Source organism: Archocentrus centrarchus, chromosome 12 (assembly GCF_007364275.1).
Source record: "Archocentrus centrarchus isolate MPI-CPG fArcCen1 chromosome 12, fArcCen1, whole genome shotgun sequence".
Classification (NCBI taxonomy): Eukaryota; Metazoa; Chordata; class Actinopteri; order Cichliformes; family Cichlidae; genus Archocentrus; species Archocentrus centrarchus.
The window spans coordinates 26,320,081-26,334,130 of record NC_044357.1 but is presented as its reverse complement, the minus strand read 5'-3'; the positions used below and the strand labels follow the sequence as shown (position 1 = coordinate 26,334,130).

The 14,050-nt window shown below is 42.7% G+C and overlaps 1 protein-coding gene across 2 annotated transcripts in view; it reads left to right on the top strand.

Annotated features, from left to right (window-relative positions):
• Nucleotides 1–14,050, top strand: part of myo5b (myosin VB) — a 111,436-nt gene that overhangs the window by 80,516 nt on the left and 16,870 nt on the right. Inside the window, exons 25-36 of one of the 2 annotated variants that reach the window (XM_030742664.1) lie at nucleotides 69–188; nucleotides 500–634; nucleotides 743–808; nucleotides 908–1,165; nucleotides 2,106–2,200; nucleotides 3,179–3,256; nucleotides 3,988–4,186; nucleotides 4,268–4,361; nucleotides 4,449–4,592; nucleotides 5,440–5,591; nucleotides 5,677–5,766; nucleotides 5,856–6,006. In XM_030742664.1, coding sequence (XP_030598524.1) covers nucleotides 69–188; nucleotides 500–634; nucleotides 743–808; nucleotides 908–1,165; nucleotides 2,106–2,200; nucleotides 3,179–3,256; nucleotides 3,988–4,186; nucleotides 4,268–4,361; nucleotides 4,449–4,592; nucleotides 5,440–5,591; nucleotides 5,677–5,766; nucleotides 5,856–6,006 — 1,582 coding nt within the window. The remainder of the gene's footprint in view (nucleotides 1–68; nucleotides 189–499; nucleotides 635–742; nucleotides 809–907; nucleotides 1,166–2,105; nucleotides 2,201–3,178; nucleotides 3,257–3,987; nucleotides 4,187–4,267; nucleotides 4,362–4,448; nucleotides 4,593–5,439; nucleotides 5,592–5,676; nucleotides 5,767–5,855; nucleotides 6,007–14,050) is intronic. The other variant, XM_030742665.1, reaches the window with a different exon arrangement.

Below are 14,050 nucleotides of genomic sequence, written 5' to 3'. Positions count from 1 at the left end.
ATATTTTCCCTTTATTTCAGTGACTTTAGTACATCTGTTTTAACTTTCTTCCTCCCACAATCCCATAGTTCCAACCTGGCCACATGAGGAACCCGTCCAATCAGAGCAGCCCAGAGTCAGACTCCAATTACCCATCTGTCTCCAACTCTGAGAATGGAGACACAGAGAATGCCATTCAGCTGGTGGACGTGAGTCAGTTTGAACTTTATGCATCAGATCACACAAATGAAGAGAAAAATAGAGGGCGTTCAACACAGGCAGTATGAGTGCTCTTTAACTAACATTTAACTAAATCAACAATTATGTGGGTAAAGTGTGATTAGAGAGCCTCTCTCCAGAAGTGCATGTGAGTTTGTTGAAATGTTTATCTGCACTATATTCCTTTGCAAGCTGCATAACAAAACCATGGGGTTTGTATTTGAGTGAGTTCAGGATAGGATGATTCAGTGTTTGGACATATTTCCAACATTAAATCTACTCTGATAATGCTGGTTTTCAGGAGATAGGGATGGAAAAGGCCGCAATGGATATTAGTCTGTTCATGAAGCTGCAGAAGAGAGTCCGAGAGCTGGAGCAGGAGAGGAAGAGACTGCAGATCAACGTAGACAAGCTGGAGGAGGTGGCCAAGCGAAAGGTGAGTGTTTCATCCAGAATCTATCAGGTTCAGTTGTTTCCTCAGAGGTTTTCTGTGTGGGAAATTAATCCGGTTCTCACATTTTTCTTTGTGTTGCCTTCATTTAAGGGCTCTGAGTCAAGGGCCTCCATCTCTGAGCAGGAGACGGCTGATCTGGCCTACAGTAATCTCAAGGTACAGAACTGAAGGAGTTTCATGATATCAGGACTTCTTCTCTGTTCTTTCAAATGAAGTTGATGTGCAACTTAAATGTTGAACTTTGTGTCTCTGCAGAGGCAAGAGCTGGAATCAGAGAACAAAAAACTGAAGAATGACTTAAATGAGCTGAGAAAGATGGTCAGTGAGCGAGCCTCACAGAACAGCTCATCCAATGAGCTGCAGGACAGCTACAACCTGCTGCTGAGCCAGCTTAAAGCAGCCCATGAGGAGCTTGATGCTCGCAAGGAGGAAGTCCTCATCCTGAGGACACAGATTGTGAGCGTGGCCCAGCTGCAGGAGAAGAACGAGAATATCCTGAGCTTGAATGTCACGGTATCACATGTTTACATTAATACATAATTAATACCTTTTTTTTTTACTTCAGTTACTCATCATCTTATACCACTCACACAGTTAAAAACAGACTGTAGGTGGACCAAAGCTTGTGTTGTTCTCTCTGGTAAACTGCAGTATCATCTGCGTAGAAGCTGAGCAGCATGTGTTGGCATCATGTCTGTCTGGAAAAGTAAAATAAGCTTTGGCACTGAGGTTAGTTTAAAGGTTTTAAAAAGGCACAAGTAGTACATGTGAAATATATATTTTATCAGATTAACCTGAAGAAATGAGTAGAAAGAAAAAGTCTGCTTATTTCCTTCTCATTCAGAAGTAATGCAGTCATTGTAAAGTGATGCAGTCTTGATTCATTTGATATCTAAGTCAAATTGTGCAGTGGTGTACTCACTTCTGTTGTTCTACATACTTCCACGTACACAGACATTAATCTAAACATTGCAAGTTTTAGACATAGGCTTTGCAGTCCTGGGTTTAGACAGGAAGTGGAGTCCAGCCCATTTCAATAGAAATTGAAGTTACACCTCAACAGGGGAATTTCTGAATGTGAAACTTTTATTTACGAAGAGGTGGATGCCAACTATGTTTTGTAATATTACTGATCATTTAAAAGACAGTTGGCTCAAAGTGATTCAAAATATAACAGAATACTTTCCACAAAGCAGCAGCAAAGAGCAGCATTTCTGCTTCAGAGCTTGTTTTCTGATGATGGTTCATTCCCTCACCTGCTGTCACCTTCAGACAAGCAAGCTTCACTGAGAGGCTGATCACAGTCTAAGGTTCAGGAGTGCCATGGATGAGTCAGAGAGCTGAGCATGTATATAGATTCATCATGTTCATTTGTCTGTATGTTAAAGTAATATTAAAATTGGGTCAGTGAAATGGTGTGGTGGTAATGTGACGTGTTTGTGTGTTTGAGCAGGAAACTGACTCTAGTCCTGTGGTGAACAACAGCACAGATCCTCTGGACAAAGAGGAGGCGCTCAGAGCTTACCATGGACTGTGTGAATCCAAAAAGTAAGTGACTTAGAGAACCACAACCAGCAGCTTTATGGCAGTGAGTTATTTGGACAGAGGTCCTCTATTCAGGTCACATTAGCTGATTTTATCTTTAGTTATTGATGCAAAAGGCTTTGAATACACTCATTTTACTTTGGGTCTGACTGTTCTCAGACATTAAATAATCTTTTTTTTCTTCTCTAATGAATTAAAGAAATCTGATTTCAAAGTGACAGATTTCTGGTTAAATGTGACTGAAATGTGAATGCAGTCCTGTCTGTCACAGTCCTCACATTATCCATAACCAGAGGTACACTTAAACAGTTTTGTAGTTAGCAGGGAAACATCTGTAGAGAAAGTAGTCCTGACTATATTACATAATATTACTAATAAATGAGAAAAGAAATTCTTGTGAAATTAATACAGGCTGTTTGGTGGTGAAGCTGCAGCTGTTTCAGCCTCTTTCACTTCTTTTTCTGTTGCTGCTGCTCTGCTGAAACTTCACTTCAAAAGATCACAGTCCTGTTTCTTACACTCACCTTCAGGCTCAGCTGATGGGAACGGCCAAATTGAGTCTGTTCAAGGTTCAGAGCCTTTTCCCAGAATTATGTAAAGATTAGTATGTAGTTCCTGACCTCTGAAGACAGAAGCAAAGCCATTCAGCATTATTATACATTGTTGTTTTCATACAACAAAGTCCACCAGAAACATGTTTAAATGTGGCTCCTTGTGCACATCTGGACCTCATCCAGCTCTTCTGCTGTTTGGTTTGGGTTTGGGTTAAAATAGCTTCTGGTCCATGAGGAAACAGGGCTGTGATCTTCAGACATATCAGAGAATCTAAGCATAGAAATGTAGTTATAACTCTATTTTAGTGTCAGGAGCTGTTTATGTGGCAACATTTCTGCTGCTCTTCTTCCCTCTGTTCGCTGCATTGTTCCTCACGTGCTGCTTTTATCTACTTCTGTTTGTCCTCTTCCTGCTGCTGGACACCAGTAACCATCAAGACTGGTGTTACCTGAATGAAGACGGAGAGCTGGGTTTGGCTTACCAGGGCCTCAAACAAGTGGCCAGGTTTCTGCTCACTTCCTCTGCTTTCTTTCATGTGTTCATCTTTTCCTATGCTGTTATGTTTTCATGTTGCTCTGGACCTCAATCTGCTTGTGATGTACTGCTGTTGCACCCAGTGTGTGAAATATGAGGATACTCCAAGCAGTTACTTAAAAGCCAGGACATCCAAAAACCACCATGTGAGCTGGTTGTTGCTGTAAGTTGTAAAGTTTATTTATGTGTTGAAATAAGTGCAGCTTTGATGGTGTGGCTTCAGGTGAGGATTATACTCAATATTCTCTTTATATGTTTGAGAGTTGATGATGAATCGAATACAGTTTAATATTCATGCAGACTGAAGAGAAGGACACCATCCACTAAACACCCAAACATCAGCATTACCTCAGCACTGGCTCAGTGAGTGTTTGACAGGTGTTTGGTTCACAGCCTGCGCAGGCAGTTCTGACTCTCAGAAACCACATCAGTACATTTATTTCCAGAATAAAGGAAATAAGTTGGGCTCAGATTTGCTTAATGAAAAAAAAGAAAAAAGAAGCAAATATGAATCTTCAGTGTTTTGGTATTTCATAGAGCTGTACATGAAAATGTATCTGAGGTGGACCTGTCTAGGCCTCGGAGGATGGTTCACACACTGGCTGCATCACAACTGAAATCGCTGGTTGCCTCTCTGTGTGAGTGTTTTGGTGTTTTTTTTGTGTCTGTGAATTACACTGTGGTCCTCACTGTCCCGTCAGGCTGCTGGAGGCTCAGCTGCAGACTCAGTCCAGGCAGCACAAAGACGAGCTGGAGGCCCTTCACACTCAGATTGAGCTGCTGAAAACCGACATTGAGGACAAGCAGGAGAAACTCAACAAGATGTCGTCTCTGTCTCCAGAGGCTAAGGTGGAGTACAGCATCCAGCAAGAGATTACACGGCTCACCAACGACAACCTGGTGAGGAAGCTGCAGCTGCTGCTCTTACTGGACTCCCTTTTTGTTTCTTGTTTTCTCATGGTGCTCTGTGTCTTCCTACAGGATCTCAAAGAGCTGGTTGAGAAGCTGGAGAAGAACGAGAGGAAGCTGAAGAAGCAGCTCAGGATCTACATGAAGAAGGTCCAGGAGCTGGAAGGTAACAGGAGAATGAGAAGCTGGTCCGTAGATCAGATCAGATTTGATCTGGTCTGATGATCAGAGGCTAAATCTGTGTGTTTTTCAGCCACTCAGGCAGCGGCTCAGACCACCAGGTCCAGACCTGTGATGAGCCGCCAGGTGACGGTCCAGAGGAAGGAGAAGGATTTTGAGGGGATGCTGGAGTACAACAAGGAGGATGAGGCCCTGCTCGCCAAGACCCTGATCAATGGTAAGACCATCACCCCAGAGTCATGTGATCATTCTGTCTAAAAAGACCCCAGGACATTATGAGGGTTAAAGGGGGTGTCATATTCAGTTATTCCCTGAGTTTGTTATTAAGGCAGTGCATCAACCTCAGACTGGTTTCTTGGTCAAACCATTAGAAAACTGCTCCCACAGATTTTGGAAGTTTAGACTATTTCTTGTTCTATGAAACAGGGTGTCTCAAACCAGATATCTATTATATCTCTATTATAGCTCTCTATTTACTGGTTCTACCAGAAACTGTGAGAAAAAATCCTCCATGTCCCAAGAGGAAAACCGATTCAGAGATCACCTTCAACACATTCCAGCTGTTATTTAAATCTTTTTGAGTCACACAAAGTATCTGAGGTGAACACTGAGATGTTGCCGTTTCTCTCTGCTCCTTTTGAAAATAGAAAATCTGTGATGCCTTTGACATGTTGGACTTTAATGTCAGTGCAACATGTGGCTAAGCTAGAGAGAAGACACAGGGGACAGCTTTAGCATTTTGGAATTACTTGCACTGTTGCTCTGCTTTAGATTTGAAGAAACAGCTGTTACTAACTCCACCACCAGCCCGAGTTTAGTTACTGTAAAGCTGTCACTGAGGGGGAAATTTAACACACCTGATGACAGCAGCAGGACACACTCAGAACAATATATCCAACATCAACAAGACACTTCAAAGAGGTGTTCATGGTTGGTGAAACATAAGTACTCTGAGGAGTTACTTTTTTCAGTGGGTAACAATGCCAGTAATCTTGAAATGTATCAAGTTACTTTTAAAAAAGTAACTGTACTCATTGCTGATCATCACTGTGTTTGTGATTTAGACATCCGACCCAGCACTGTGTCAGGAACGGTGCCCTGTCTGCCTGCTTACATCCTCTTCATGTGCATCCGCCATGCTGACTACATCAACGATGACCAGAAGGTGGAGTCTCTGCTCACCTCTACTATCAACACCATCAAGAAAGTCCTGAAGGTCAGTGCCACTGCACGCACAGCCCACCTGTTTGATTCCACACACAGGTTCTTTTCTTTTGAACGTGCTTTCATTCATTCTGCAGAAGAACAACGATGACTTTGAGATGACGTCCTTCTGGTTGGCCAACACCAGCCGGCTGCTTCACTGTCTGAAGCAGTACAGTGGAGAGGAGGTGAGGACCTGATCCATGAGCAGACACATTAACCACTGTCAGACCTGACTGCTCTTCTTTTTCTTCATCTTCTTCTTTGTCTTCTTCAGGGGTTTATGACACACAACACACCCAAACAGAATGAACACTGTCTGAAGAACTTTGACCTGACTGAGTACAGACAGGTGCTGAGTGACCTCTCCATCCAGATCTACCAGCAGCTCATCAAAGTGGCAGAAGGCATCATTCAGCCCATGATTGGTGAGTTTCCATCAGGCAGAGGAACCAGCTGGAGGCACCACAGAGGAGAATTTTACAGTTTTATTCATTTTATTACAAAATATATTACTGAGGTTTAAACCTCGATTCACTGCTAAATACATGTGTTGCTCATCTTGCATTTTTGGAAATGCTTATGGAAACTTAAAGCACTGCTTCTAGTTAGTGTGTCTCATCCAGCTTAGCATGTGTTACTGCATGGCTAAAAATAAAGAGCTCAGGTCCTTGTAGAGAACTTTGTAAAGCTCCTCTCTAACTGTCTGACCAAATGTTGTGTACAGTATGAGGAGCATTCATTGGACTTCTACAAGCTTAAATATCAGCTAGTACAGTTTTGAAGTGGTATTTGGATCAGTTCTGCCTTTCTCCTGTTGCATGATACATTTACAAAGTTCCTTCAGTTTAGGACATTTAAGATTTTTCCACTAAATATTTTGAGGCTTGTCCAGGAAGCCTAACCTGCCCTGCTTCATCATTTGCAGCCTACAGTGAGATGTTTCTTTAATCTGAAAAGCCTGAGGTTGTTTTCTTTGGGGATATGGAAGGTAGTAACTTGCTCTGTGTTTGATTTTTTTTTTTTTTACTAGGTAAAGATTTGCATATAGTTTTTTGTGTGAGTGAAACAGTGAAGCTGGATATTGCAGACTTTGTGTTCAGGAAATGTGATCTCTTCTTCCACAAAGCTGAGTGTATGAGAAAAAAGTGGTTATTGAGTCGAAGGTGGGGAAGCAGGTACTTTCCTCCAGGGTCCCGTTCTGAGAAAGACCAACATGTTTCTGCTGAAAACAGCTGACAAAACCATCAGTTAGTGGGTTTAAATACAAGATGGATGGTAGTCTTATGATAAATGAGAAGTGAAAGTGAAAATAAAGACTCCTGGAGCCCACAGGATGAAATGAGAATGAGGACAGTTTTATTGTGTCAGTCAGGAACCCTCATCACAGCTGTTGAATAGGAGAAACTGTGCGACTGAACCGCAGCACGAATCTGCAGTCATCAGTTTCAGTCAGCCTTGTAAAGCATGTAGTGTGCCTCAGTGAGCGGCTCAGAGAGGTTTGGGTTTCACAGATCGGTGCTCTCAGTGGCATTTCACAGTCCCGGCAGCATGCTGCTGTTATTCCTGCTGCTGTTCCTCCTGATGCTGTTATTCCTGTTTTAACAGGATCATTTAAGATGCACAGGGCCAGCTGTTAGAATCACACAGAAAAAAAAGAGTCCTGTTTCCTCCCACAGTCTAAAGACTAGTGAGGTTTGGTTTACTGGTGATCCTAAATTGCCCATAGGTGTCAATGTGAGTGTGAATTGTCTGTCTCTCTGTGTTGGCCCTGCAACAGGCAGGCGACCTGTACAGGGTGTCCCGTTCCTCTCACCCTATGACAGCTGGGATAGGCTCCAGCCCCTCACATTCCTGAAAAGGATAAGTGGAAGAAAATGCATGGATGGATGGGTTTCTAATGTACCTTCTACCAAAATATTAATAACAATAAATTATTCTACAGAGCAGCAAGAAAAAGAAGAGAAGTGTTATTTAGATGTCAAACAAAACAAAAGACATTTTTTAGTGTTTTGTAAAGTTGTGTAAAATCAGGTTTGAGTTCTCGTTCAGTTTCATTCTTGAACATTTGGGGAATTTTTTACACATCTCTTGAAACTACGTCACTGCAAGGCAGCAGCTGCTGTTCTGACTCATTTCGTCCCCATTTGGGACATCATGTGACTCTCTGCTATCTGCTCTGTGTACAGGGGTTACCACAGCAACCAGAGTTGCGGTCAGTGTGAACCTGGTCGTTATTAAACATATTTTTATTTACCTGAAGCTTTTGGGTCGAACTGAGTTCAAAACACACTGACAGTGTAAACCTAAAATGGTCTGGTGGTTGAAGTCAGAAAGAAGAAGAAGAAGACGACTTTATTTGTCGTTATATGTAAACATATAATGAAAATTGTGTTCCCGAACACCCATCCAAAAAAACACAAACAAACCAGACAAACATAGGGAGATAAATGTCTGCGGCCTTGCTGCCATCACGAGAGGCGCTGCTGTTAGAAAAGATGGAAACATATACAATGGGATAGGTGAGGATAAAAAAAAAAAAAGCATCTCATATTTTACCCCATAAAGGGGGCACAGTATGAGGTGTGACACCCTGTGATAGCGGGGCTGCTTCAGGAGTTCATGAGGGGAACGAGTTGCAGCTGTGCTGGCTGATTGGCCTCCAGTATTTAAGCTGCCAGCATCTTGGTTGTCTAGCTCTCTCTCTTTGGTGTTTTGTTTTTTTTTTTTTGATTGTTTCAATTCAATTCAATTCAATTTTATTTATATAGCGCCAAATCACAACAAACTGTCGCCTCAAGGCGCTTTGTATTGTGGGTAAAGACCCTACAATAATACAGAGAAAACCCAACAGTCAAAACGACCCCCTATGAGCAGCACTTGGTGACAGTGGAAAGGAAAAACTCCCTTTTAACAGGAAGAACCCTCCAGCAGAACCAGGCTCAGGGAGGGGGGGTCATCTGCTGCGACCGGTTGGGCTGAGGGGAGAGAAAAGACATGCTGTGGAAGAGAGCCAGAGATTAATATCAATTAATGATTAAATGCAGAGTGGAGTATAAACAAAGTAAATAAGGTGAATGAGAAACAGTGCATTATGTGAACCCCCCAGCAGACTAGGCCTATAGCAGCATAACTAAGGGATGGTTCAGGGTCACCTGATCCAGCCCTAACTATAAGCTTTATCATAAAGGAAAGTTTTAAGCCTAATCTTAAAAAGAGAGAGGGTGTCTGTCTCCCGAATCCAAGCTGGAAGCTGGTTCCACAGAAGAGGCGCCTGAAAGCTGAAGGCTCTGCCTCCCATTCTACTCTTAAGTATCCTAGGAACCACAAGTAAGCCAGCAGTCTGAGAGCGAAGTGCTCTATTGGGGTGATATGGTACTATGAGGTCTTTGAGATAAGATGGTGCCTGATTATTCAAGACCTTGTATGTGAGGAGAAGGATTTTAAATTCTATTCTAGATTTAACAGGGAGCCAATGAAGAGAAGCCAATATGGGAGAAATATGCTCTCTCTTTCTAGTCCCTGTCAGTACTCTAGCTGCAGCATTTTGGATCAGCTGAAGGCTTTTCAGGGAGCTTTTAGGACAGCCTGATAATAATGAATTACAATAGTCCAGCCTAGAAGTAATAAATGCATGAATGAGCTTTTCAGCATCACTCTGAGAAAGGATGTTTCTAATTTTAGAAATATTGCGCAAATGCAAAAAAGCGGTCCTACATATTTGTTTAATATGTGCATTGAAGGACATATCCTGGTCAAAAATGACTCCAAGATTTCTCACAGTGTTACTGGAGGCCAAAGTAATGCCATCCAGAGTAAGTATCTGGTTAGACACCATGTTTCTAAGATTTGTGGGGCCGAGAACAAGAATTTCAGTTTTATCTGAATTTAGAAGCAGGAAATTAGAGGTCATCCAGGCCTTAATGTCTTTAAGACATTCCTGCAGTTTAACTAATTGATGTGTGTCATCTGGCTTCATTGATAGGTAAAGCTGAGTATCATCTGCATAACAATGAAAATTGATGCAGTGCTTTCTAATAATACTGCTTAAGGGAAGCATGTATAATGTAAATAAAATTGGTCCTAGCACAGAACCCTGTGGAACTCCATAATTAACCTTAGTGTGTGAAGAAGACTCCCCATTTACATGAACAAATTGGAGTCTATGAGATAAATATGATTCAAACCACTGCAGTGCAGTACCTTTAATACCTATAGCAAGCTCTAATCTCTCTAATAAAATGTTATGGTCAACAGTATCAAAAGCTGCACTGAGGTCCAACAGGACAAGAACAGAGATGAGTCCACTGTCAGAGGCTCTAAGAAGATCATTTGTAACCTTCACTAATGCTGTTTCTGTACTGTGATGAATTCTGAAACCTGACTGAAACTCTTCAAATAAACCGTTCCTCTGCAGATGATCAGTTAGCTGTTTTACAACTACTCTTTCAAGAATCTTTGAGAGAAAAGGAAGGTTGGAGATTGGCCTATAATTAGCTAAGACAGCTGGGTCAAGTGATGGCTTTTTAAGTAGAGGTTTAATTACAGCCACCTTGAAGGTCTGTGGTACATAGCCAACTAATAAAGACTGATTGATCATTTTTAAGATTGAAGCATCAATAATTGGAAAGACTTCTTTGAACAGTCTAGTAGGAATGGGATCTAACAAACATGTTGCTGGTTTGGAGGAAGTAACTATTGAAGTTAACTCTGAAAGATCAACTGGAGCAAAAGAGTCTAAACAAATACCAGCAGTGCTGAAAGCAGCCAAACATGAAGAATAATCTTTGAGATGGTTATGGTCTCTGGAGCTTGAAAAAAAGGCGACTGGACTTCTTTTTGTTTCTTGAAGACGTTTCACCTCTCATCCGAAAGGCTTCTTCAGTTCTCAACCAAATGGTGGAGAGACCCAGGTATTTAAACCCCTGTGGGCGTAGTCCCCTGGAGGTGGTTATGATCCTCTATTGATCATGTGCGTGAACACATGTGCCCAGGTGTGAAGGGGGCGTGGGTCATATTTAATCAGTGGTTTCAGTTGAAACCAATTTAGGACTCCGCTCCATTGTTTCCTGTGGCCTATTGAGGTCACTGGAACAAAGGTGTGAATGGGGGTTGAGACGTCTGGGAAGGGAGCTCAGGACAGCACTGTAAGCGGGGGAAAGTTGGTGATGTAATCCACCTCCTCTGTTCAATGATGGTTGTTCACAGTGGACATAGATGGCTTCTTTCACTCCTCTTTCAAACCATCTGTTTTCCCTGTCCAAAATGTCAAGTCAAGTCAAGTCAAGTTTATTTATAAAGCACATTTAAAACAACGACGTTGACCAAAGTGCTGTACAAGATCTGTAACCCCAAGGACTATACTAAATAAAAATAAAAATATATAAATAAATAAATAAAATAATAAAATAAAAATAAATAAATAAAAACATTAAGAACAATAAATAACATAAGAAAATTAAAAATTAAAACGTTTAAAACAAGTACCATAAAATACCATAAAACAATCATCTAAAGGAGGTAGCACTGCAGCCAAATGCCAAGGAAAAGAAATGTGTTTTTAATAGAGATTTAAATGTGTGTATCGTCTGAGCTGTGCGGATATGGAGAGGTAGATCGTTCCATAGCTTTGGTGCTGCTGCTGCAAAAGCTCGATCACCTCTCTGTTTTAGTCTAGTTTTAGGCCTCTGTAAGAGCAGCTGGTTCGATGACCTCAGAGCTCTTACAGGGGTGTGACAGTGAAGCAGCTCAGACAGATACAAAGGTGCCAGTCCGTTTAAGGCTTTAAAAGTAAGCAATAAAATCTTAAAATCGATTCTAAAACGGACAGGGAGCCAGTGAAGGGATGACAGGACTGGGGTAATGTGTTCATGCTTTTTTAAACCGGTTAAAAGACGAGCTGCCGCATTCTGGACTACCTGCAGGCGGCGCACAGATGATTGATCTATGCCAAAGTACAGAGAATTACAGTAGTCCAGGCGGGAAGTAATAAAAGCATGAATAACTTTTTCCAGGTCCTGCTGTGGGAGATAAGGTTTTACCTTGGCAATGACTCTGAGTTGGTAAAAACTGATTTTGGTAACAGCACTTACTTGCTTCTCCATTTTAAAACTACTATCTAAAATGACACCCAGATTTTTCACAGCATCACGACAGTGAGGAGCCAAATGACTCAGAGTGCCAGAGGAGTAGCTTGAGGGGTCAAATTTACCAAAGCATATGACCTCGGTTTTGCTTTCATTAAGATTTAGGAAATTGTTTCTCATCCAGGACTTAATGTCACTGAGACAGTTCAGCAGGGGTTCCCATGGATCTCTGCTGTTCAGTTTGATGGGCATATACACCTGGATGTCGTCAGCAAAACAGTGGAAACAAATATTATGTTTCCTAAAAATCGACCCTAGAGGCAACATATACAATGAAAAAAGAATTGGGCCCAGAATGGACCCCTGAGGCACTCCACAAGAAAGCTTTGCTGTGGTAGAAAAACAGTTTCCTAGATGGACAGAGAAACTTCTATCAGTAAGATAAGATCTGAACCAAGTCAGAACCGTGCCTTTAATGCCAATTTCATGTTCTAGGCGGGATAGAAGGATCTCGTGGTCCACAGTGTCAAAGGCAGCTGACAGATCTAGAAGTACTAAAACTGCAGGACTACCAGAGTCCACAGTTAAAAGCAGATCGTTAAAAACTCTTAAAAGAGCCGTTTCTGTGCTGTGACGCATTCTAAAACCTGACTGAAACTTTTCCCACATTCCATGTTCACTTAAAAATGCTTGAAGTTGCTTAAAAACAACTTTTTCAAGAACCTTGGATAAAAATGGTAATTTAGAAATTGGTCTGTAATTTGAAAGAACATCAGGGTCAAGGTTCTTCTTCTTGTGATGCCAATGTGAACATTGGCATCCTCAAAAGAGTGCCCTTTTTCCTTCAGATGCAGATGTACTGCTGAATCTTGTCCTGTCGAGGTGGCTCTTCTATGTTGTGCCATTCGTTTGTGAAGAGGCTGTTTGGTTTCACCAATGTAGAGGTCCGAGCACTCTTCACTGCACTGAACAGCATACACTACATCGCTGATCTTGTGTTTGGCGGGTTTGTCCTTGGGATGAACCAGTTTTTGTCTTAGGGTGTGACTTGGTTTGAAGTATACTGAGATGTCATGCTTGGAGAAAATTCTTCTGAGTTTCTCTGACAAGCCTGACACATATGGGATGACAATGTTGTTCCTCTTGTCCTTCCTATTCTCTGTAGTTTGTGTTTGGCCTTCATTCCTGTGCATCTTATGTCATGGCCGGGGAGGAAACGGGCAAGGAAGGGCAAAAACGCAGGACTCCAGGGGTAACTTAAAAGGGCGTTTATTCCATCGGGGAAACACAAAAATACAAAAACCTTGGAAGGGAGGCACAGGGAGACGAAGGGCAGGCGCAGGGAACACGGGAACACAGGAACACAGAAACACACGGACACACAACGTCAACGACGCGACAGAGAACAAATGAAAACTGAGGGCTTAAATACACACTGGGTAATCAGGGCAAGAGAAAACAGCAGGGAACAACAGGTGAGGCAAATGAAACTAATTACACAGGGGAAGCAAAGCTAAACACAAAGCACAAGGAAATCACATTGGCAAAATAAAACAGGAAGTGATAAACCAAGGAACACGCAGACAAGTCACAACACTGGGAACATGACAAACATACAGGGAGGACAAACTCAGGAAATAACTATTAACACAAAACGCTGGGCCAACGGCCCAGGACATGACAGTACTTCCCCCTCAAAGGCCGGCTCCCGACGGCCAAAACCAGAAAAAAAACCAGACAAGGGCGGGAGGCGGGGGACCAGGAAGGAGGGCCCGAAACAAAAACAGACAGGGAGCAAACAAAGTCAGGAACAAACCCAAAAACACAAGGAAGCACTGGAGCAAGGGTAGAGCACAGGGGCAAAAAACAATAAGCAAAAGGAACAGAACAAAGAAAAGCAATGGCACAAGCTGAATAACAGTCCAAAAACCAGAGCAAAACATGGGGATGAGAAAACAAAAAACAACCGGATGAAACAAAAAGCGACGGCACAAGGCCGGAGAGCTCCAACGTCCAAAACAGGGGGTCGAAACAAGGAACAGTCCAGGAGCTATAACAAAACAAAAACAGCAGGGGAAAAAACAGTCCACAGTTCAGGGGAGTCAGTGGGAAATCCAAAACAAAAAACACACAGTTCAGGAGGCCGCAGAGGCCAAGGGGCCACAAAGCAAAGACCCAACGAGGGAGGCCGACCGCGCTCCCAGCGGCGGCGGCGACGAGGACGAGAAGGAATCACTGGAGGCCGACCGCGCTCCCAGCGGCGGCGGCGACGACGAGGGGGAGTCACTGGAGGCCGACCGCGCTCCCAGCGGCGGCGGCGAGGAGGAGTCACTGGAGGCCGACCGCGCTCCCAGCGGCGGCGGCGAGGAGGAGTCACTGGAGGCCG